Genomic DNA, 23,831 nt, shown 5'->3' with positions numbered 1-23,831 from the left:
ATCGCTTGTTCATCTCACTGCATTAAAAGTATAACGTAAGTTATGCGAGTGGCATCAGTGAAAAGCACAAGGGGCAGGTCTGTGGTTGGGCAAATCACGAGGGATTGAGGGAACATGCCCTAGTCTTTGACAGGCAAACGCCTTCCAGTAGCGAGAAGACAGGCTATGTTAATCAGAGACACATAAATTATATTGAAGGTATGTGGGTAGGCCCTTAGTTCACAGTTCGCCAAGAAAAAAGTGGCTAAAAGGTTACCTGTAAATCAACTGCGACATAAAATGTTTGTCTGAAGCATTTTTATCAGGAGGCAGGCATTTTTTTTAAGCCGCCAGAGTCTCATACGTGTAAAAAAGTAACTGCTGAGGCCGAACCAATTAGGTCTCTCTCCCTCCCTCTGCTACTTTAAGGACTTTAGCAAAGCTGCCCTTTACAGAGCTAATCCTTGTCAATTATTAAACTCTTATTCACATATCCATTACCTTATAAAACACTGCGCATACGGCAGATGGACTGGCGCACTGCCCGTTTCTGCTCCAGCATATGCATGAAATTAATCTCTAAGCTCTGTATACAAAACACAGGAGATCTCCAAAAATATAAACACAGTTCCTGGAACTCTAGATAAACTAAACCCTCTGTGTATTTGGCCTCTGCTCTAAACAGCATGCCAGAAGTGTGACCCGCCAGGAAGGGCTACCTCAAATTACTTTCCAAAATCAAAAGGTATTTCCTAGGACAGCTGAATTCCAAACTTGATTTCCCCCAAGGGACGCACTGAAAATTGCTGAAGGTTTTGGCGGACCACTTAACATAGCTGTCAACTTTTCCCTTATTCCTTTGCCCTTATTCCGAATAGGATTCCTCGCAAGAAAAGGGGAAAGTTGACAGCTATGCCACTTAAGGATTCTTCTGCCTGTTGCAGCAATTGTAACGTGCTGTGCCAGGAGCTGTGCAATTTTTACTTGTACTTTTATTGCTCCTTTTATTTCTTACATTGCATTTTATGTGGAGACCCGAAGGAGTGTCTCCACCCCCATCGTTCAGCCCGGACACTGAGATCCAGTGCCGAAGGCCTTCTGGCACTTCCCGCATTGCAAGAAGTGAGGTTACAGGGAACCAGGCAGAGGGCCTTCTCGGTAGTGGCGCCCACCCTGTGGAATGCCCTCCCATCAGATGTCAAGGAAATAAGCAGCTATTTTATCTTTAAAAGACATCTGAAGGCAGCCCTGTTTAGGGAAGTTTTTAATATTTAATGCTGTATTGTTTTTAACACTCGATTGGAAGCCGCCCAGAGTGGTTGGGGAAACTCAGCCAGATGGGCGGAGTATAAATAATAAATTATTATTATTATTATTAATTATTATTATTATTATTATTGCATTGCAATTCAAATTCTCCAGGAATTCCCAGTGCTCTTCACTGACATGCTATGGGCCACAGTTTGAGAACCACATCCTACTTCTTATTTTAATGCTTTTTTATTTCACTGCATTTATATCGCACCCTGAAGCTTTCTTCCTCCCCATTCTTATCTTCACAACAGTCCTATGAGGCTGGCTATGCTAAGAGATTGCGACTGGATCAAGGTCATCCAGCAAGCTTCACAGCTGAGCAGGGATTTGAACCCTGGTCTCCAGATCCTAGTTCAGCACTCCAACCACTACACCACACTGTCCTAGGGGAGAACTTGACCAGCCACTTTTCTCCTCCATGTGATCATCTTATAATAACATAACACCAGGGCTGTTACAACCTGCAAAAAGAAAAAGAAAAACGAGCCGGCATTTCCTTTCCGGCTACATAGAAGGTAAAACCCCTTCTCTGCAGCTAGCACAGAAACACAGGTAACTTAAGACTCTTAGCAGGCTAGTTTAAAAGAAGATTTTGCATAATTATTCCTGCATTGCAGGGGGTTGGACTAGATGACCCTTGGGATCCCTTCCAACTCTATAATTCTATGATTCTTTGAATCTATATGTACACGTATTTAAATAAGAGGTGACATTACGTTTCAAGGCCCCTAAATATGATAGGCTCTGCACAAAAATTAAAATGCACAAGCCCTGCCTTCAGCCTTGTAGCCTGTAAGATCAAGACAAGGTACATCAGGGTGCAAAGGAAAGGAAAACAGGAGGTTCAACAAGGAAGCCGGGATATGGCTGGGGAAAGAGAGAGTGCTGGTTTTGACCTTTAAAGCCCTATGCAGCCTAGGACCCTCGTACTTACGGGACTGCCTCTCCTGGTATGTCCCGCAGAGGACCCTAAGGTCCATGAATAACCATAGTTTGGAGGTCCCGGGCCCTAAGGAAGCCAGACTATCCTCCATCAGGGCCAGGGCTTTTTTGGTGATGGCCCCCGACCTGGTGGAATGCTCTGTCCCACGAGACTAGGGACCTGCAGGACTTAATCTCCTTCCGCAGGGCCTGTAAGACAGAGCTATTCCGCCTGGCCTTCAATTTGAATTAGCCTGATCCTCTTTTCCCCTTTCCCCTTTCCTCTTCTATGAAGAAAGCCTTTCTGGGACCCCACATTTAAATTCTCCCCTGGTCTCCTTGCTGGCCCTAGTAGGATCAACTTGGCCAGTTAGCCCTGGTGATCATTTGATGTCTACTGACTGAGTTTTCTTTTCTTTTCTTTCCCAAAATAACCCCTGAATTTTTGAATTTTATTGATATTGATGCTGCATTTTGTGTTGTATTTTATGCTGTTTTTAAGTTGCTGTTTTATTATTTGCTGTTAGCTGCCCTGAGCCCGGTTTTTTAAATCAGGAAGGACGGGGTATAAATAAAAATGTATTATTATTATTAAACAGAGTCAGATTATTTAGCCTAGGGCTCCCTAATCCAATTGGCAGGACTTCTGAAGCAGTCTTCTGCAGACCTGGTAGCCAACTGGATGTGCTTGAGATTGGACCTGGGATGAAATACCTGTGTTGCACCCACCGACATCCATCGGTCACATGTTGCGTAAAAGCTGCAGAATTTCCTCTAACGGTCAGTCAACAACCACGAACGACACTCTAGTACCGCAAGGAATCCGAGCCACTTATCTCCCCACAAGCTGCGGCGCACCCCCACCCCAGCAGCAAGCTGCTTCTTCAAACCCTTCAACCCATCCTGTATATCTGGAGGAGCACTTGGTAAAAATTGGGCAGGTGGAAGTGCAGGGGAAGGTCAGAGCAGCAGGAAAGTTCTGTTTTCAAGAGACATCAACAATCCCTCTTTGCATCAAGAGAAGCCAGGCTTCCTGTGGGACCCAGAGTATAATTCGGTTCCCGTTACAATCTACTAAATTTAATGGAGAAATGTTGTCTCTTGTCGCACTAAAGAAAAACTGTGGTTTTTATAGGTCGAGACTCAATACCTTCTCCCACCGCTAAGGAAGATCGATGCATGTTGTCATGTACAGCAGATTATATTTATGTACGATGCCTTGTGTTTGACAGATTGACCTGATGGCTATAAATATGAAAGCAGCTTGTTTCAACTTTTAAAGCTAAATTAACCCACTTTTCACCATAAACAATGCCACCCCATTAAAAATGTTCGGTTGAACAATTCATTCAGAATACATTTGGGCAACAAGAAATCAACCTTCATTCAAAGATGATGCACAACAGATGATATAATTTTAAAGTGCCAATAAGAAAGCATAGGTTTGGAGGGGGGAGAGAGAGAACTATCATTTTTTAAAGGTTTACAAATGGGCTGAGTCCAAAGATACTCTGTAATTTAAAAAACAACACCTCAGCTGGAAGAGACACGTTCTCCCTCCCTTGGGTTGCAGCCCCTACTCGTTACCAAACACAGTGACACTTTGCCTGGTACACTGGTCCTTTGATTCTCTGGAGAGGCTTTTCAGAGAAAGAAAATTGGTGACTCCTCCATGCATGAACAGAAGTGACTTTTACCTGCACAGGAAGATGTTCTGAATCAATCCTACATCAAATAAAATGAGGTGGGGAAAAACAAGCTTAAAATATTCCATCATACTGACAGTCATCTCGCAACAACCAGCTGCCCATGCCCAAGCACATAGAAATGGTAATTTAACAGTTACTGAGATGCAATGCACCTTAAAATCCGAAAGAGATTGTACATCATGCCTTTCTGCCGAAGACTTATAGGAATGTGAATGGTATCCTTACCTTTCTCTGGGCTTAAATTTTTATATACTTCGAGGTCTGCCATTAAATCTGTTATTGTTATACATTATTGGCAGGCAGAGCAGAAAGTCTCCTTGAAGCAGAAGCCCAAATTCATTCACCTGTCCAGGGATAGAATATTTGCAACGCAATTCTTAGAAGTATCCATGAACTTTGTCAATCCTGTCCGTTACGAAACAAGTTGAAGTCTATGTGATCCGCAACATGGATTTGGGAAGATTAGCAATCATAGAATCAGAGGACCGTAGAGTTGGAATCATTTTTTAAAAATCCAAAAGGTGATCCTGGATAACTTTGCTCCAAACTGGAAGGTAGGGAGGAAAAGAAGAAGAAAAATCCCCCGGCAGAGAGGAAGACTGGAAAGCTCTGCTCTGTGCAGCTGCTGTTGTGGAAATGCAGGACCACTTTGGGTATGAGACATGCATGCACAGTGAAATGATTCAAATCCTCAAGGCACAAAATGTGCACAAAGCACTGTGAGAAGCAGGTCTCTCAAACGTCACGGAGGAAATCCTTTGCACCTCGGAAAAGAAAACCCATCCCCACTTTTGGGTTTTAAAATCAGAGGAGTGACGCAAGCTGAAAGCTGAAGAAAAGAAAGCAGAATACCACTAAAAAAAAAAATCTCTAGCTGAGAGAATTTGTGAAGTGGAAAAAAGCAGACAAGAGACAGCACAGTGAGCTTTTCCAAGACTTTCTTTAACAAAGAAAGGGCTTGTAAATTATTGTTAATTGGACGGTACTCCCACTTTGCTTTGAACTTAAATAAATCAAAACTGCAAGCATATAATTAGGTTCAGCATCCTTTTTTTGCCTAAATGAGTCTATGAACCCTGAACACAGCAGACTGAAATTCTACAGATATCCCTTTCTGTGTGGGCAATGGGGAGGTGTGCACCTGTTGAATTTCTGCCTGCCATTTATTTTATTATTTTATTATTTTTATACCCCACCTTTCTCCCAATGAGCTCAAGGTGGCATACATGAATCTCCCTCTCCCCATTTTATCCTGACAACAACCTGCGTAGGTTAGGCTGAGAGGCAGTGCATGGCCCAAGGTCACCCTTCATGGCTGAGTGGGGGCTAGACCCCTGGTCTCCCAGGTCTTAGGCAAACACTCTTAACAACTGTGCCGTCCTGGCTCTTCATCAGCCATGCAGTTGATAAAGGCATAGAACCACCAGCAGTTCCTGGTGGAGAGTTCCTTAGTGTCTTGTGCATTGTTTGAGTGCTTATGACTTCCAAAACACACTGGTCTCCCTGCTAAGGGGCCAAGGCTTAGCCTCTGGCATCTTCAGTTAAATATATCTCTGATGCTAGGAGTCATTGCCAGAAGAGGCTGCAGCCCACTGTTTGCCTCAGTGTAAAACTGCTCGAGAGAATCAACTTCTTCCAACAATATTACACAGCATTTATACCAAGTACAGCGGCAGATTCTGACTCTTCTTCAGCAAAGCCAGCTAGAATCCAACATCCCTCTGTCTTTCAATCGAGCGCCAGCAAACCTGAGGAGAAAAGCCTGGGGGGTATACTGCAAACACACTCTTCTCCAGCTGCCTGTCAGCAGTTGGTTGTCAACAAGGCCATCTACAGCCTACCCTCACTAGAGACACCTGGCACCTAAGTGAGTTGCCAGCAGGAAAAAATCCTTGCTGTCCCTGTGGTGTTTTTGGTCTGATGCAGAACAATGCCTGGAAACGATGCCTTATGAGGAATGGCTAAGGGAGCTGGGCATGTTTAGCCTGGAGAAGAGGAGGTTAAGGGGTGATATGATAGCCATGTTCAAATATATAAAAGGATGTCACATAGAGGAGGGAGAAAGGTTGTTTTCTGCTGCTCCAGAGAAGCGGACACGGAGCAATGGATCCAAACTACAAGAAAGAAGATTCCACCTAAACATTAGGAAGAACTTCCTGACAGTAAGAGCTGTTCGACAGTGGAATTTGCTGCCAAGGAGTGTGGTGGAGTCTCCTATTTTGGAGGTCTTTAAGCAGAGGCTTGACAACCATATGTCAGGAGTGCTCTGATGGTGTTTCCTGCTTGGCAGGGGGTTGGACTCGATGGCCCTTGTGGTCTCTTCCAACTCTGTGATTCTATGATTCTATGAATGGGCTTGAGGAAGGAAGGTGGCTGAAAAAACAAGACTTACCTGCCAGTACCACCACTTGCCTTGAATGATTCTTATCAGAAGAGCTCCAGAGAGGATTCTATGTCCTTTATATTATTAAACAGCACTCTGAATGTGCATGGTATTTGCTTTGGCCTCACCTCTAGCCCAGAATTAATCTCCCCACTGCATTCTTCTTAGGTGAAGGAGGACTAAGTCTGATAAATACTGACCTGGCCAATGTGTCACAGCTGATGCAGCTCAAGTCAAGCTGCACAAGCTCAGCATCTAAAGCCTAGTGACTCTGAATCAATCCAGCCCTAGTGGCTTCCAATGAGACCCTCAGAAAGCCCTGCTGAACCAAATCAAAGCTCCACCTAGTCTAGTGTTCTTCTTCTTCCTGTGCCAAATGCCTTCAGGAAGCCCACAAGCAATGCACTCACCTGTTGCTGTTTCACAAGAGCTAGTAACATTGCCTTTGGACTGAGGTCCCACTGGGAAGAGCCATGGCTCAGTGGCAGAGCATCTGCTTTGCATGCAAGCGGTCCCAGGTTCAAGCCCCAGGATCTCCAGGTAGGGTTGGTAGAGAGCCCCATCTGAAATCCTGGGGTACCACAGCCGGTAAAAGTAGACAGTACATTTACTGGGTGGACCACTGGCCTGGTTCAGTATAAGGCAGCTTCCTAAGGTCCTAAAAGAGTAGTTTAAGACAACTGGAAGAGGTTGGGTTGGGTTGGGTAACTCACCATCGACCTTCCATAGAGGCTCAGCCAGATCTCACATGGTTAGGCTAAATTTGGTACAGAAGTTGGGGTTGGTGTACAAAAGCAGCATTCACTGTGGCAGCCCCTAAGTGGTGGAATTCCCTCCCCAGAGAGATGTGTCCAGCACCTTCACTTTCAGCTAATACTGAAGACCCTCCTCTTTATCCTGACCTTTGAAACACGAGGTGTGTTTTTCAGGACTCCACCCTATTTCTGTGATGATAATTCATTTTAGCTGGGGGGTTTTTATGTCTGAATTTTAAATTGTTGTAACCAACCCTACAGCCTGCTGTCGAAGGGCTGGAAACAATAATATTAATAATGCAAATCACTGCGCTGAACTCACTCTCTCCTTTACTCCTGAGATAATCAGATTCCTCTCAATTACACAGCATTAGACACCAATTATGTCACAGCCTTTTAACATTTAGCATCCCTAAGCAAATCTCAGTGAACTTATTTTTCATTTTGCTACTTTATGATATAATGGGCTCCTGTGCAGTTCTTGTTTTTAACTGAAATTGCTTACAAAGAAGAAATGCTGGCGTAAAGAGTCCTTCCCTGTTACTTTTACAGCCATAATTTTCCTGAGCACAGAACATCACAATCTTCTCCTGAGCCAAGAACTCGCTTGAATTTGTAAATATATCCAGCAGATTAAACAGATCAACTGAAGTTTCCAGAAAAATAATTGCAATACTCGTGAAGTTAGCACCTGCTTATGATAATGTTTTTTCTTCCTTCGTCAAGAGAACCTCTCCGCTGAAAGAGTATTGCACAGCATGGTAACACAAAACAGCCAACTTTTAGGTGAGGCCATTCAGGCTTCTGTAACATGGGGAACTACAACCTGCTCCTCCAGATGAGGTTCTCAATCAGTCCTTAAGGTACCCCGGGCAGGACCTAGGTTGTTCAAAGCTACATACAGTGGTACCTCGGGTTACATACGCTTCAGGTTACATAGGCTTCAGGTTACAGACTTCGCTAACCCAGAAATAGTGCTTCAGGTTAAGAACTTTGCTTCAGGATGAGAATAGAAATTGTGCTCCGGCGGCACAGCAGCAGCAGGAGGCCCCATTAGCTAAAGTTGTGTTTCAGGTTAAGAACAGTTTCAGGTTAAGAACGGACCTCCGGAACGAATTAAGTACTTAACCCGAGGTACCACTGTATATCAATGCAATATGCTTGAACTTGACCCAGTAGCTTATGAGCAACCACAGCAAATGCTTTAGCAGAACTATCACATCCTGTCCACTCCCATCAGCAGTCTAAACCACATTGCAAAACTTTGGTCTCAAGTGATGCAACGAAGAGAATTTTACCATGTCTCCACAACCAATCAAATGAAACAGGCAAAGATTGCCCAGAGAAAGGAGTCTGGATACTACAGACAACCAATTCCCCATTTGGTTGCTTGCTAAGTTTACAAGTAGTCCTCAGGTTGCCTCTTGATACTATGAGCAGCACTAACAAGCAAAGCACACTTTGGAGAGATGCGCACCTGAGACCTGTGCATCTTCCACATCTGCATTTGTCTTGCTGTTAGAGGAAGTACCCATTATTCATACATTGACTTGGCTGTGCTAACATGCAAAGCTGCCCTGTTACTTGTAGCACAGACACAGCTCTCTTCCGCAGCCCAATGCCATAATAAATTGTTGTGCTTTCCCACAAGATGTAGCGATGGCCATCAACTTGCATGGCTTTAAAGGAGAATTGGACTAATTCATGGAGGGCAATGCTACCAGTGGCTACTAGACATGGCGGCTATGTTCTGCCCGCACTGCAGGGGACACGTGGCACTGTGGTCTAAACCAATGAGCCTCTTTGGGGTTTGCCGATTGGAAGGTCGGCGGTTCAAATCCGTGTGACGGGGTGAGCTCCCGTTGCTCTCTCCCAGCTTCTACCAACCTAGAAGTTTGAAAGCACACCAGTGTAAGCAGATAAATAGGTACCACTGTGGCAGGAAGGTAAACGGCATTTCTGCGCATTCTGGTTTCCGTCACAGTGTTTTGTTGTGCCAGAAGTGGTTTAGTTATGCCAGCCAGAAAGCTATCTGTGGACAAAGGACGGCTCCCTTGGGCTTGAAGCGAGATTAGCGCCATACCCCATTAGTCAAATTTGAGTGGACTTTACCATCCTGGGGTCCTTTACCTCTGAATATTAGCTGCTGAGACTCAAAAGTAGGGAGAGATGCTGTTGCCCTCAAGTCCTACTTGTGAATTTCCTACAGGCATCTGATTGGCCACTGTGAGAGCAGGATGTTGGACTAGGTAGACCTTTGGTCTGATCCAGCAGGACCTTTTATGTTATTAAACTGGCATTATTGAGAGAGCGGCTGTGTTCTGAGGTTTATTACTAGAGCTCCCCCCCCCCCTTTTGTCTATTCATTGCATCTAATTCACTTAAAAGGAGAATTTGGAGACCAGACCTAATGAAATTGTAAAACAAGCTTCCAGGAACAGTTTTGGAATAATCAACTGTTGGCGAATAGAGTACAGACTTGGATATACTTATGACAGACTTTTGTTCCAAAGCCTTCGTTGTGTGTCATTTGAGTTTTCTGCCATATGTTTGAGGGATTTTCCTGTGACCTCACAGGTGTTCATGGACCACATCATGCTAGCTAGGGATTAGAGTCCAGCAACACCCAGAAGGCTGCAGGTCCTTCACTTCTGTTCTATGTCATCAGGTGATGCCATGATTCTGGAAAAGACAATGATGTTGCACGGAGCTTCCAGTTTAAATTCCAACTCAGTCCTGAAACCATTGGGTGGCTCCATGCAAGCCAGTATCAGGCTTAGAGAAGCTGGCCTGAAAAAGACCAATGTGTGGTTTCCTTATTCCTCTAGTAACTCTGCATCTCACTCTTAGTCTGCCTATGCACCAGCTTCCAGATCTTGTAACTATTTAGAGCACTCAATTTCAGATTCACTTGCTCCTCCTCTGTTCCACCATCCTTCACACAGCCCTTCAAGTTTGAACCTTGGCTCATGGATTATGACTACACCACAGAGGCAGCTTCCAAGCAGTGGTTGTTGCAAAACAGGGGTCAGCAACCTAAGGCCCATGGGCCACAAGCAACCCACAGGGGTCGTTCTACCGGCCCACAAGCCCCCCCAAAAAACCGAGCCGCCCGCTCAGCGAGTCACCGCCCACTGCGCTAAACTGGTGCAGCATGGCAACTTGCTTCCGCAGCGCTGGAAATTGTGTCTGCACAGACACAGATGACAGAGACTCATGCGCCCCCGTGATCTGGCCCACGGGAGGATGGCATGCTCTTGTGCTCATGTTCTGCTCCCTGGTTTCCAACAGACATCTGGTTGCCCACTGTAAGAACAGGGTGTTGGACTAGAAGGGCCACTGGCCTGATCCAGCGGACTCTCACGTTCTTCTCTACATACAACTTTTCCACCAAGGAGCTCATGGTGGTGTAAATGGTTCTCCCTTCCTCTCCATTTTATCCTCAAAACAACACTGTGAGGGAGGTTAGGCTCAAAGTCAATGAGGTCAACCAATGAGCTTCAAGGCTAAATGGGGACTTATCTGGTCTCCCAGGTCCTGGTCCACCTCACTGGCTCTGTCCATGAATTACTCTACCTCTCTGTTGACCTTGTTAGACAATGGTGATGGAGCCTCTTATGGAATTGGCTAGCATGCTCCATCATGACTAGTCCAAAATAATACAGAAACAGGAGGGAATGGACTTCTGGGGGAAAGAGGTGTAGATCAGAAATAAGACTGATTTGACCACCCCAAAGATGCTACTTTGCTTATCACATAAATGGCTGTGTCATGCCAAGTCATGCTGGCGACAGAGCTACAAATCTATGGTTTTCACTTTCAGATACAGAAAGTGAATTAATTAGCAGGAAAGTCACAGAAAGCCAAGCTTAGGGATTGAAAAAATTAAAAGCTACATACACTGCCACACAAAAGGAGAAAGGGTAGCAGCACTTATTCATACTGAACAGACGGGGGACGGGGACAGTAGCCTAGAGCTGAAATGTAAGATTTATGTCAGATCCCTAGGACTGTCAATCACAGTCAATATGAAGCAGCTGCACCCATGAAGAAAGCCGCTGAGATTATAATTAGTTTGTCTAGAAAGGAAAAGGGGAAACTAAAATGACAATCCTCTTTTTTCTTTTTTTGCAACACCTGTCCAAACAGGCAGGTTTGGCTTAGACGTACCTTGAATCCGAGCCATCTCTGTCCTTCCAGGATTGCCTGCTTCCCACTCAAATTGTTGCCAACATCAGCGCAGAGAGCCAATCTATTCAATGGGAAACTCTGCAAAGCATCCTAGAGCATCTTTTAAGCAGATACATTTGAAAGCCTTTCTTGACAATTCTGTTGGGTCAATCAATCATAAATTAAGGCAAGATGCTCCGGGGACAAAGAGACATCGGTCTGCATGAGATAATCGTAATTGGCTCTCTCTCGGCCGTGATCATTAGGAGAAATCAAATGCTAAATGAAATGGTTCCTTTGGACCACACTTTCTTAAGGTGCTGTGTCAACACTGGCAAGATTAGCGTTTTCGTCAAGAATAAAATCCCATGGCGGCAAGAGTCTTAATAGCACAAAGATGGAAGAACGAAGAAATCCTGACAAAAGAACTGTGGCAAGGGAAACTAATGGAATACAGTGGTGCCTCGCAAGACGAAAAGAATCCGTTCTGTGCTTCTCTTCGTCTAGCGGTTTTTTCGTCTTGCGAAGCAAGCCCATTGAAGAATTAGCAGATTAGCGCTATTAGCGCTATTAGCGGCTTATCTGCTGATCGGATCAGCTGATAAGCGGCTTAGCAGCTTAGAAAAAGGGGGGGAGGAAAAAAACCCAGCAGGAACTCGCAAGACATTGTCGTCTTGCGAAGCAAGCCCATAGGAAATTCGTTTTGAGAAGCACCTCCAAAACGGAAAACTCTTTCGTCCAGCGAGTTTTCCGTCTAGCGAGGCATTCGTCTTGCGGGGCACCACTGTATGTTGAACTGGCGAAACTGACGCATAAGTTACGTGAAAAGGACAACTGTAACTTTAAAGAAGAATGGGAACCTTTTACAAAGTATTTAAAGAAACAACAAAACGAACTGATCTCCTTGGCAGGTTTTGAATAAACAAACACAAATTTACTATTGGTAACATAAAGATAGATAAATTGAGGGTCATTACAATTTGATAATACTTAGAAAATAATATGTGCTTAGAAACCAGAGAGAGGAGCTATGGGAAGTCCAGAGGGGGTTCTTTTAGGGAGGGGGGAGGGAAAATTAGGAAGAATAAAATACCACCCACCCAAGCTGTAGTTTGGGAAACCAAAATGAGTGAGTGTGACCATTAATATGGTTAAGGTGACTGCCTCCTTGCCTACAAATCTTGTGTGATAAGATTGGCAGAGGGGGCCCTCTTGGTATTTCCACCACCCCCAGAAGTTCAGGACTGGCAGTCCAAAGGAGGGCATTCTCTGTGGCATCCCATAAACTGTGGCACTGGCTCCCCACAGAGAAGAATTGGCATATTCATTGCACAGCTTTCATCCCCCACTGAAGGCGCACCTGTTGGCTCTGTCCTTTGATATCCAAAGGACAACTGTGCACTTTTTTTTTAATAATTTTTATTAACAGGCCAATCAAATCACATTATTTCCAAATCACATTAGTTCCAAATTATACAGCCAGATTTTTAAATTTTTGTTGGGGGCACCCATACTTCAAGCTCCAAAAGGGGTCCAAACATCACTCATGTTGCTGCTTTAATTAAACAGTTCTATCCAGTTCTGTCCAGATAGTCTCTTTGTTACTTTCCTCATCTTCTTGTTGTTATCATATATTCCTTTCTTTGCGATCTCTGATAATCTTCACAAGTGGGTTGAAAACAAACATCCTCTGTGTGGGTTTTACACTCTCCAAAAATCATATCACATAAAGGACAGACGCCATTTCCACACCTCCGTAAAGAACTTTCCCTCAGTCTGTCCGTTGATTTCCCCAGGCTTGCCAAACATACAGTGATGCCTCGCAAGATGAAAGGAATCCATTCTGTGATTCTCTTCGTCTAGCGGTTTTTTCGTCTTGCGAAGCAAGCCCATTGAAGGATTAGCGGATTAGCGCTATTAGCGGCTTTTAGCGGCTTATCTGCTGATCGGATCAGCTGATAAGCGGCTTAGCGGCTTAGAAAAAGGGGGGAAAGGAAAAAAAACCAGCAGGCTCTCGCAAGACATTGTCGTCTTGCGAAGCAAGCCCATAGGAAATTCATTTTGCGAAGCACCTCCAAAACGGAAAACTCTTTCGTCTAGCGAGTTTTCCATCTTGCGAGGCACCACTGTATCTCAGAGGGCTCTGGCAGGTCAAGATCACATTCCGATAACCATACATTCACATTCCGATGACCCTGGTCCTCCTCCCCCTCATCGTTCTTAGGCAAGTCTGTCTTAGCGAGACGCCATTTTAAACTGCATCATAAAACTTTCCTCCATTCCTCAATGTTTCTACCAATCCTCTCTTTGATCAATAATTAATTCCACACAGTTCTTAAAATCCTGCTTGTGATTAATAAAATGCAACAATTCTTCTCTCTGGAGGGGAGGGTTATTAATACTCAAATAAGGCAAAAAAAAAGAAAAGTTTTTTCCTCCCCCCCTTTCCGTTTCACTCCAACATACCAGTCTTTTAATGATGATTCATCACTTGATTTATTTGTCCAGCCCGTCGCTCCGCTCATAGAGATCCATTAATCAGCAGTCTTTACTCCCGATCTTCACTTGATGTATGTCCATTAGCTTCTTTCCAATTATATATTTCCAATTATATCTTTCGAGCTAATGTGAACCATTGCGCGATTAGAGACAGCATCAGAGGAGACAGGCCTCACTCGAGGGCTTCGTGCCAAGTGCCCACACCCCCTTCTTTCGAGTTCGGGGGTGAATTATGGACACAGCTGGCAAGGCAGTCCCCCCATCTCCTTGGGGGGGGTAAGGGAGGCTGCATACTCCCCATATCAGCCTCTTAATTACCTCGTGTGGGTCGGAGAGATGTTACTGCCGGCCATCTTTCAATGCGCCCCCTGGTGGGCCCCACAACCGTGCACTTTTTAACCAATTCTAAAACGGTATTTTTATATTGTTTATAAATTGCTTCATGGATTATTGCTTTATATTTGGGGAGCACAAACCATCCCTTGCCTTATAGGGGAAAGGAATGTAGCCGAGTGGCAAAGCATTTGTTTTGCATGCAGAATATCAGTCTCCCAGGTACAGCCGGGAGAGACCCCTGTCTGAAATCCTGGAAAGCCGCTACTCATCCGTGTAAATACTTAGCTAGGTAGATGAATGGTCCGAGTTGCTATAAGGCAGCTTCATGTGTTCCTATGGTGGTAATCTGCTGGGACTTTATGGTGTGGTGCAGGTAAGAAATTCATTAAAGGCTTAAGTATCAATTGACTGCAGGCCGACAGCAGATGGAGAGTGGCCCAATTTGATGAGAAAAAGATGTGGCTAAAAGATCTTGGAATGCTAGCTCTATAGACAGCACTAAAATCCTTCAATCAGTCATGAGTAAATCAGTAAGATCCAACAGCAAATAAAATGCCAAGCCTAATCTTGATAACACAGATGCAGAAACTGTCACCAAAGTTGGAAGAGACCTCCAAAGTCACCTAGTCCAGCCCCTGCAATGCAAGAAGGGGACAGTGAGGTAGTCAAGTGGCCTAAGCAAAACAGTCACAAAACCCTCTCCCCTTACAGAATGTTCCTTACACACACACACACACAAAAACCACTGACAACATGGCTTGTTAAAGCTAAGAATTGCAGCCTCACAATAATTTTAATTTTCTGCTTCACCAACCTTTCTCTTTCACTATCCAAAGTCCTAGAAAAAATGCTACTTTTTGCCAAAGAGAGCGATTAGTGGAGGGCAGAACTTTGCTTTCCTACAATAAATATGGAGGGGGAAAACAATATTATATAAGAATTGTGTTGCAACCCAAATTACCCAATTCAGCTATTATAAAATGAGCCCATGAAAGGCCACGGAACACTAAACACAGCCCCAGAAGCTTTTCCCAAAATGGAATAATATAGGCAGAAGTCAGCACACTGAAATCATGAGCGTCCCAGATGGGTTATCTCCAGGTTCCAAGAGAGAAGATCATGAACGTTTGGCTCCTACTCTAATCCTGCTTAGCATATCATCTGAAACTGGGCTTGTGACAAGTCGTGCCCTATACAACAAGAACAAACCTTGCTTACAGCACATCTAGACAAGTGAAACACTGGATGATATGCTAAGGCAAACCATGGTTTGATTGACAGCAGCACAGCAGAAGAAGAAGCAAGGAGAAACAAAGCTTCCGCAATCTCCTCACCTGGAACCAACTCACCATTTTACGCTAAAGCATGTTTCTGCTTTGTGTTGGACATGAACAGGGTCATTCTTATCATTTTATTTATACCTCAACTACCTGTCCGGGTTTCCCCAGCCACTCTGGGCAGCTTCCAGCAAAATAATAAAACATCAAACATTAAAAACTTCCCTATACTGGGCTGCCTTCAGATGCTTTCTAAAAGTTGTGCAGTTCTTTTTCTCCTTGACACCTGAAGGGAAGGCATTCCACAGGGTAGGCGCCACTGCCAACAAGGCCCTCTGCCTGGTTCCCTGTAACTTCGCTTCTTGCAGTGAGGGAACCACCAGAAGACCCTCAGAGGTGGACCTCAGTGTCCAGGTAGAACGATGGGGGTGGAGACGCTCCTTCAGGTATACAGGACCGAGGCCATTTAGGGCTTTAAAGGTCAGCACCAATACTTTGAATTGTGCTCGGAAACATACTGGGATAAACTAAGACAGGATGTTAGCTTGCCATTCCCACCCCCACCCCCCGACCAAAGCATAGCGTGCACAGAGTTCTAAGAAATGAAGAGATGTAGGATTAGCAGTTCAGAGATCAATAGTTATGTGGAATATACAGCCGCAGGGTGGCTTTTCACTGACATGTATCCAGAGATCTACTGCTAAAAATAAGCTTGATGTATCCTTTTGAACGTGCACCTGTCTGCATGGTGTTCCCCAACTCCACAAACAAGAATAAGCCCAAGAACGTAGAGCAGGCAGAAGCACGTTTACAACGGAATGCAGATAGCTGACTGCAAAGAAGGACTATATATGTATAAAAGAACAGCCCTTGGCTACAGCTCACGGTTAGCAGGGACAGAGTTTAGCCACCAGCCCCAGTTCAGGGAACACGCTAAGCCCAATGCTGGCTTAGAGCAGCATGGCAATACAGTGGAACCTCGAGTTGTGGACATAATCCATCCTGGAGGCACGTCCGCAACTCTCAAAGCATTCGCATCCAGAAGTGCCATGTCTGTCTGCACACATGCACAGTGCAATTTAGTCCTTCTGCACATACGCGAGCGGCGAACCCAGAAGTAACCCGTTCTGGTACTTCCGGGTTGCCGCAGGACGCAACTTGAAAAGACGTAACCTGAAGTGGACGCAACATGAGCTATGACTGTAAAATGTGGAGGAAAAAGGCAGCCGTTAGTTCCTCTCTGGGAGCCCGCACATTCACGCTGCCTCCGTATGCCATAGTTTCGCTCTTCTAGACTGGACTGGAAGGCAAGCCATCGTTTGGCTTTCTGTGTCACGCAAGTCAGCTCAGTGAAGGTGGAACCAAGCAAGGGTAAAGCTGACTTCTGCATATGGCACAAGAGTGGAGATTAGCCACTACAGAAACCCCAATTGCCATTTGTTCCGATTCAGCACTAAACTGCAGGTTTCCCTGGAGGAAAGCAGCCTGGCAAAGGGAAATGTGGGTGAGCCCTAAATGTGTCAATGCTATGGTTCAGAAGACACCTGTGAACACAGGGACCTCAAGTCACTACAGTCCAAGGTGAAGGGTCATCTCCCCACCACCAAACAGAATTGCACAGGCAACATGCAGGCACTCTAAAGCCCACTTCAGATGTTCAAAAAGGACACATGAGATGCAAACAAGGAAGGGGGTACACTGACATTCCTAATCAGCAGAACACACTCAGAAAACGCCTTCAGAAGTGTGGGGTATCTACCTGAGTGTACAGATGTGTCTCTGAAATGCACCTAAAAGCCCACTAGGGTTGGATCAAATCAAATATATATCCCTTGCATTATGCCAGTACTAAAATAGGAGCTTTAAGTTTAGCATTTCCATGCTTGTTTTTGGGGTACATGAATGCATTTTAACTCCCCTTTTAAATACTCCCCTAGAATATTTTGTGCATGTCCACAGACTCAATCCTGGAGTAGCCTATAAATTTGTCATTCCTCTGGCACATCGAATCCAAATGGCTATTTTCTTTCTTCCTTCCTCCACACTACAAATTAAAGATTCCCACTAGAAAAGTACCAGCAAAAAATAATACTTGATCTAATCTGAGCTCTGATCTCTCCCTCCCCTTCTCTCTGGTTATATATGTATGACATTTTTAGCTTTGGGGCACTCAAGAGTCTCCCTGGAGTACCAGACATCAGCAGCAGCAGCCTGAATGTTTGTGACAAGGAATTTCTGACATAAGCAGATCAGAATATTAATATCATGCAAATAGAGCTATTAACAGTTTTTCCTAATAACATTAGAAAAGGACAAGGAACCCTCAGGCAAGTTTTGAGTCATGAAAGTGGTAGGGTTTAACATGCACAGAATGTTTATTCGCTGCTCAGGCAGTTTTTCCATGTAGCCGAAATGAGCTTCCCAAACGCTTAGAGAGATGCCTGCTGGCCTCTACTGGCTGCACTCAGAAGTGTTCATTTCTTGGAATTTGGGAGGATATCCTCAGTGAGAAGATTGCTGCCTCTTTGAATGACACCTTGTCCAACACTACCAATTATCCCGCTGCAATTCACAGACGCAGGAAAAGAGAGTAAGCCTTGCACAAGCTTTGCATGCAAAAAGAAGAAAGAAAAACCTCCTAAGTTCAATTCTGGGCATTTCCAGTGAAATGGAATAAAGTGACAGGAGAAAGGGGGAAATTGCTGCTTGAGACCCTGGAGAGTCGGTCCAAGGGGTGGTTAGTGTCTCCCAGTGGGAGGATGGCTTTGAATTGAAAATAAAGCTGGTCATCTCATAATGCCTTTATACAAATCTATGGTGCGACTGCACTGGGAGGACTACGTGCCGTTCTGGCCACCTCACCTCAAAAAAGGACATCGTGGAGTTGGGGAAGGTTCAGAAGAAGGCAACTGAGCTGGTCAAAGGGATGGAGCAACTCCCCTTTGAGGAAAGGAGAACATAGCAGAGAAATCCATCCATTCCTCATCTCCAGTCTCAGTCTGGTGCCGGCATTCCACTTAGCAGTAGTTATTGCAAAGCATCTTCCCACTCAACTCCCTTCTGCAGACCACACTAGGCAAGAGTCTCTTCTGCAGACACCTGTCTGTCCTGCAGACAACCCACCCCAGTTCTCACCTCCCAAATCTCTCCCACTGGAATCCTCACTATTCTTGATCTCCACTCAGGGTCTTCTGATTTCCTGGGGGTGACTTTCTGCCAGGTGGCTCATCACTCACTGATGAACACCTTTTACCTCCCTGCCCTGAAGATCAAAATGCAACCTTCCATATTTCTACAAGGATATGGGGCACATCAAGAGGAGAGGTCCAACAATAGGAGTCTCCCGATTATTATTTCTATAGCATTATCCATGCTCATGCTGTTCCCAAGAACACCCCCTTCCCCCAAAATCCTCTGCAATGCGCAAGAGATCCGCTGCAGAGAAGTCATGGCAGAAAGGATTCCCAAAAGTAATCTCATACACGGAACTATGTGCCTGAAAATCCTATATAATCATATCCAGACTTTCCAATCTTACACACTGAACTTCAAAAACCATATGGCCAAGAGCTACAAGCTTTAACAACCAATCCCTCTTCCCAGGGAACTCTGGGAATTGTAGCTTTGTAAGAGGACCAGGTACCTCCTAACAACCCTCAGCACCCTCCCGAATCCTTTGGGAGAAGTCATGGCTGTTTAAAGAGGTATCATTGTGTTTTAAATGTAATGTGTGACCATGGCATAGATAGGCTTTTGGTGTGATCCTGTAGAGATCTTTTTATGTTCAGAGACAGAAATATCATGCTGTTTTGCATGATTTGTACATTCAGCTGCTAGTTACTGTGTGAAATTGGCACGTAGGTGTTATTTTTACGACCACCACTCCGGGCCTAAGAACCATCATTAGTCATTGGGCATTGCTCTGTTATTCCTTTGCTGGGATTTAAAATGAATCAGTCCTCACATGTTTCATTTCCTGCAGAGACTGCAAGGAGGTTCCCTATGCTACATGTCCAATTATGACTTTATCACAGTAAGCACAGTGGGAAAATTACGATCAGATACTCTTAACATAACAAAATTAACCGCACTAAGCAAGAAAGCAAGGGATAGATTTCTCTGTGAGCAAGACTCATCTAACATGTCAGGATTCTAACACCACTCAATTCATTCTTAAGACCAAGGTCTCCAAGGCAGAGAGGAAACGAACAAATTTCATACGGCAAAGTGGATCTACTGCTATTAAATGCAGTTTTAAACAAGGAGTTGTATGCTTCAGACAGGCATCAGAAGAGAGGGGGAAGAATAATTCCCTCCAAACCAGGAATAATAACACTAAAAAGGGGAGGCAGCTCTTCTTGGAACTGATCAAAGAAAACGAGCTGTTCATTAAACATGTCGGGCCTGCTTTCCGCTTAGGCAGTTGAATGACCCTAACATTCCTAAGACTGTAGAAATAAGCGAATCAAGCAAATATTATAAGGCTAATCTAAAAACAGGAAAATGCTATAATTGACAAATTATAAGTCCTAAATGAATCAGAGATCGGCAAGATGTTTTCATTCAAGGGCCACATTTTCTCCAAGTTAAGGTGGAGGGGGCCACATGCCAGCAGTGGAAGGGGCAGAAACCAGCCGCCTCCACAAGAGGTCCAGACTCAGGCATAGGCAAACTCGGCCCTCCAGATGTTTTGGGACTACAACTCCCATCATCCCTAGCTAACAGGACCAGTGGTCAGAGATGATGGGAGTTGTAGTCCCAAAACATCTGGAGTTTGCCTATGCCTGGTCCAGAGCGTGGCAACACAAGAAAGGGCCTTTTCTGCTGTGGCTCCCCTTTTGTGAAATGCTCTCCCCAGGAAAGCTCACCTGGAGCCATCATTATACACCTTTAGGCGCCAGGCAGAAACATTCATTTTCTCCCAGGTGTTTGACTAATTAAACAATCTATGGCCTTTTAAACCATGAAGGGGTATTGTTTTTTGTTTGTTATTATGTTATGTTTCTTTGTGTTTTTATATATGAAAGGCAGTATAGAAATGTCATAAATAAAAAAATGAAATAATAAAAATAATAATCCAGAGATTAGTAGCAGTCTAGACCAGGAGGACTGACTTGGTTCCTAAGTTTCCAAGTTCTTACTTGCAGTCACACCTAGTAGCAGCTCCTACAGGCAAGAAGACAGGGCAAACACACACAAATGTTGCTATCTTTAATCAGATTATTCCTGGGGTGGGGGGGTGGGGGGAGGACCTCAGCTCCTGAAACATAGATTAATTTTTGAAGCAAACACAAAGCATAATGAAGAGGCAGGATAAAATCATTGCCTAGTGATACATTTCAAATTTTGTTCACAAAAATAAATATATGAGAGATGCTAATCAATATTATCTCCAGGATTCTCAACTTCACAACACCAACCTGGTGAATATTGTGTTTCCAGTATGATAAGAATTCAAATTAATTCATGCTAATTGTAATTCTAGCCTTAGAAAAACAACAAAAAACACGAATATTGGCTTTTCAGTCCTTTTCACATTTGCATCAAAATTAGCATCGAAGCAGGTAACTTCTGTAGAACACACACAGAGTCAGGCAGGCAGAAGTGAAAATTAATACAAATAACCTCTCCTCTCCTCAGGAATGCTTCAGCTGAACTAAAGAGATACAGGCCATATTCACATATCACACTAAACCAGGGGTATCTATGTGGCGTCCTTCAGGTGTTGTTAATTCCAATTTATTTTAAAAGCAACTCTTTATATATGGAGTCCACAGCGGGGTTTGAAGTTTAAGCAGGGGGTGGAAATAGTAGATTATATTAAGAAACCTGATTAAGAGGATGAAACTCAGTATGAGGGTACTTTAAAATGCAATTATATGTAATTACAATTATAAACATCGAGGGTCGGTGAGCGGAAAGTCATTAGCACTGCAGAATAGGATTCTACTTATCAAGTCTTAAAATGTAATTTTGAATCTTGAAACGAAATAAAATGCTAATATCAAGGAATTCCACCCTTTGGAGTTTCCACATTTCCTACTGGAAAGAGACCTGGTCATAGCAAGAGGAGCAAAGCCCAGTTCTCTGGTGGTCTTTTGGGTTCTGCCAATAAAACTGGATACTTCAACATTTCTGGCCAAAGGTTGATGGGCCCTTGGCTGATGAAGATCATGGCCGCGGAGCCTGAGAAGGTGTATAGAGTTAAGTCAAGGACCCACCACCATTTCTTCTGGCTCAGAGCAGGCAAGAAAGTGCAGGAGCAGACAAATAAAACTGCATCAGCAGCACTGAATTTGCATTCAGAGACACCCCTATATGTTGCAAGGGGCTTAGGCAGCTTCTACTGGAAGAGGGAGCCCAAAACTCGCCACCCATTGAAAAAGCAGTCATAAAAAGCGATTCTCATTTTAATATTAGACACTGAAATGCCATTTTATACCTCTTTTATTGAAAAACTGCTGCAATATTGCAAGTCACTGTGATTAATAATGTCTCCAGACAAGAGAAATCTAATTATATATAATTTCTTATGTTTTTACAAGGTGGTTTGAGAATACGTGAAGGAATGGAATTCTTTCATTTTAAGTCCAATACTGCCACCCAGTGTAGGATTTCGGTGGTTAAAGCTCAAGCAAATGGTTGCAAATCACACTTTATGTGGGGTGTGTGGAAGGGGATAATATAAGCCTTGGCTTTCCTCTCCCTCACATCCCCTTGGGGTAATTGGTTAGAAGGTGATTAACAAGTTAATAATAATAACAACAGCAACCAAAGCCATTCCTTCCTGCTTCTGTGTTAATCTGCATTTTTAAAAAAATCAGGACTAAAATTTGTATTTCAATACATTTTTGTAATGCATCTGCTCACAAAAGCCACATTTCTAAACAGTTTTTGACAGGGGTGTTTTTTTAAGCTTAGAACTGCATTGCTAAATTCAGAAAAGTCCAAATCCAAAAGAATAACGACAGTATGTTCTGATCCACACATTAGTCTGGGAAGTGCAGGATAGGTCAGTACAAACCAGAATCCACAAAATATCAGATTCCGACTTCAAAGTGCAACTATCGGAATGACAGTGTGATGATGTCAACAAGGCACCTGACACTTACAGAGCCAATTTTGCTTTGCTCCCAAAGGTTTGTTCCCCTTCCGCTAAAAGCATACGAAAGTGTTAACAAACCAGCAAGTGAGAAAGCCCCACTTCTAAGAATAAAATTCAGCCTTTAGACGGCATCTCTGCAGGTAGATAAGGACATCTGTTATGTAGGCCCCACTGTGTAATTTCAGCCACACTTAAAGGGAGGTAAGAAACAAGAGACGGCAGAAGCTAGAGGGGTAAGGTGCCACTTACCATGAAAAACTCCATTGTCCACCAAAAAATGCCGGCAGTACTGCAGACAAGTTCTCTTATCCAGGTTCCAGTAACTCATCCTTAGGAGGGTTTCTTCTCAGCATCAAAGACAATTCTGCTGCAAAATTAAGCAGGGGTAAGTGCCGGTAATGCGAAGGTAATTATTAAGTTGAAAGGAAGAACAATTCAGTGATATTAGTCCTAATAAAAGAATTCTTTGGGGATTATTTCTCATATATTAAAAAATAACAATAACTCCTGCTTTACTCAAAATGCTTCAGCAATTATTGGCTGGGGCTGGACAACTTCTAGTTATCTGCAATTAGCCCATCATCAAGGTGCTTAGGGGTCACTTTCACACAATTACCGCCCACTCATAGAAAGCAGGAAGAGAAACAGTTTGCATGGCAAGGGATATGGGTTTGACAATGCAGGTATTCAAGTATTCATTGCTTTCTCACCCCATCTCAGCGGAGGGAGGGAGGGACAAAGGGAGGGAGGGAGGAGGGTGGTAGCCAGTCTCTGTTGGCAGACTAGGAGGCAAGGTGTTTTGAGTACAGAACTGTGTGCATTATGCCACCTGCACCTCCTAAGCTAGCCTGCTGCCCTTTAGGTGTGGTGATGGATGCTCTCCAATCTTTCCCTATAAGGTAAAGGGACCCCTGACCATTAGGTCCAGTCATGGCCAACTCTGGGGTTGCGGCGCTCATCTTGCTTTATTGGCCGAGGGAGCCGGCGTACAGCTTCTGGGTCATGTGGCCAGCATGACTAAGCCGCTTCTGGCGAACCAGAGCAGTGCATGGAAATGCCGTTTACATTCCCGCTGGAGTGGTGCCTATTTATCTACTTGCACTTGACGTGCTTTCAAACTGCTAGGTTGGCAGGAGCAGGGACCGAGCAACGGGAGCTCACCCCGTCGCGGGGATTCGAACCACCAACCTTCTGATCGGCAAGCCCTAGGCTCTGTGGTTTAACCCACAGCGCCACCCGCGTCCCATAATCTTTTCCTATAGATCAAAGCAAAAGGTACTTTTATGCTCTGGTAGCTTTCATGCACTATTTGCAGGATGAATAAAGCAGCTTCGTAAGTAAGCACACGTTAAAGTTACTAGCCTGCCCTTTCTTTATTTCTAC

General features: G+C 44.2%; 1 protein-coding gene across 8 annotated transcripts in view; it reads right to left on the bottom strand.

Annotated features, from left to right (window-relative positions):
• The window catches only part of PLCH1 (phospholipase C eta 1), a 144,737-nt gene that overhangs the window by 100,818 nt on the left and 20,088 nt on the right, over nucleotides 1-23,831 (bottom strand). For 6 of the 8 annotated variants that reach the window (XM_082223826.1, XM_082223834.1, XM_082223827.1 and 3 more), the window contains exon 2: nucleotides 22,698-22,815. In XM_082223826.1, the coding sequence (XP_082079952.1) occupies nucleotides 22,698-22,776 (79 nt within the window). In that variant the 5' untranslated portion in view covers nucleotides 22,777-22,815. Of the gene's footprint in view, nucleotides 1-4,148; nucleotides 4,647-22,697; nucleotides 22,816-23,831 lie in introns of those variants that run through there. The other 2 variants (XM_082223829.1, XM_082223828.1) reach the window with 2 other exon arrangements.

Source organism: Podarcis vaucheri (genome assembly GCF_965113315.1).
Source record: "Podarcis vaucheri genome assembly, chromosome: 5".
In the NCBI taxonomy this organism is placed as follows: domain Eukaryota; kingdom Metazoa; phylum Chordata; class Lepidosauria; order Squamata; family Lacertidae; genus Podarcis; species Podarcis vaucheri.
This window is presented reverse-complemented; position numbering and strand designations above follow the sequence as displayed.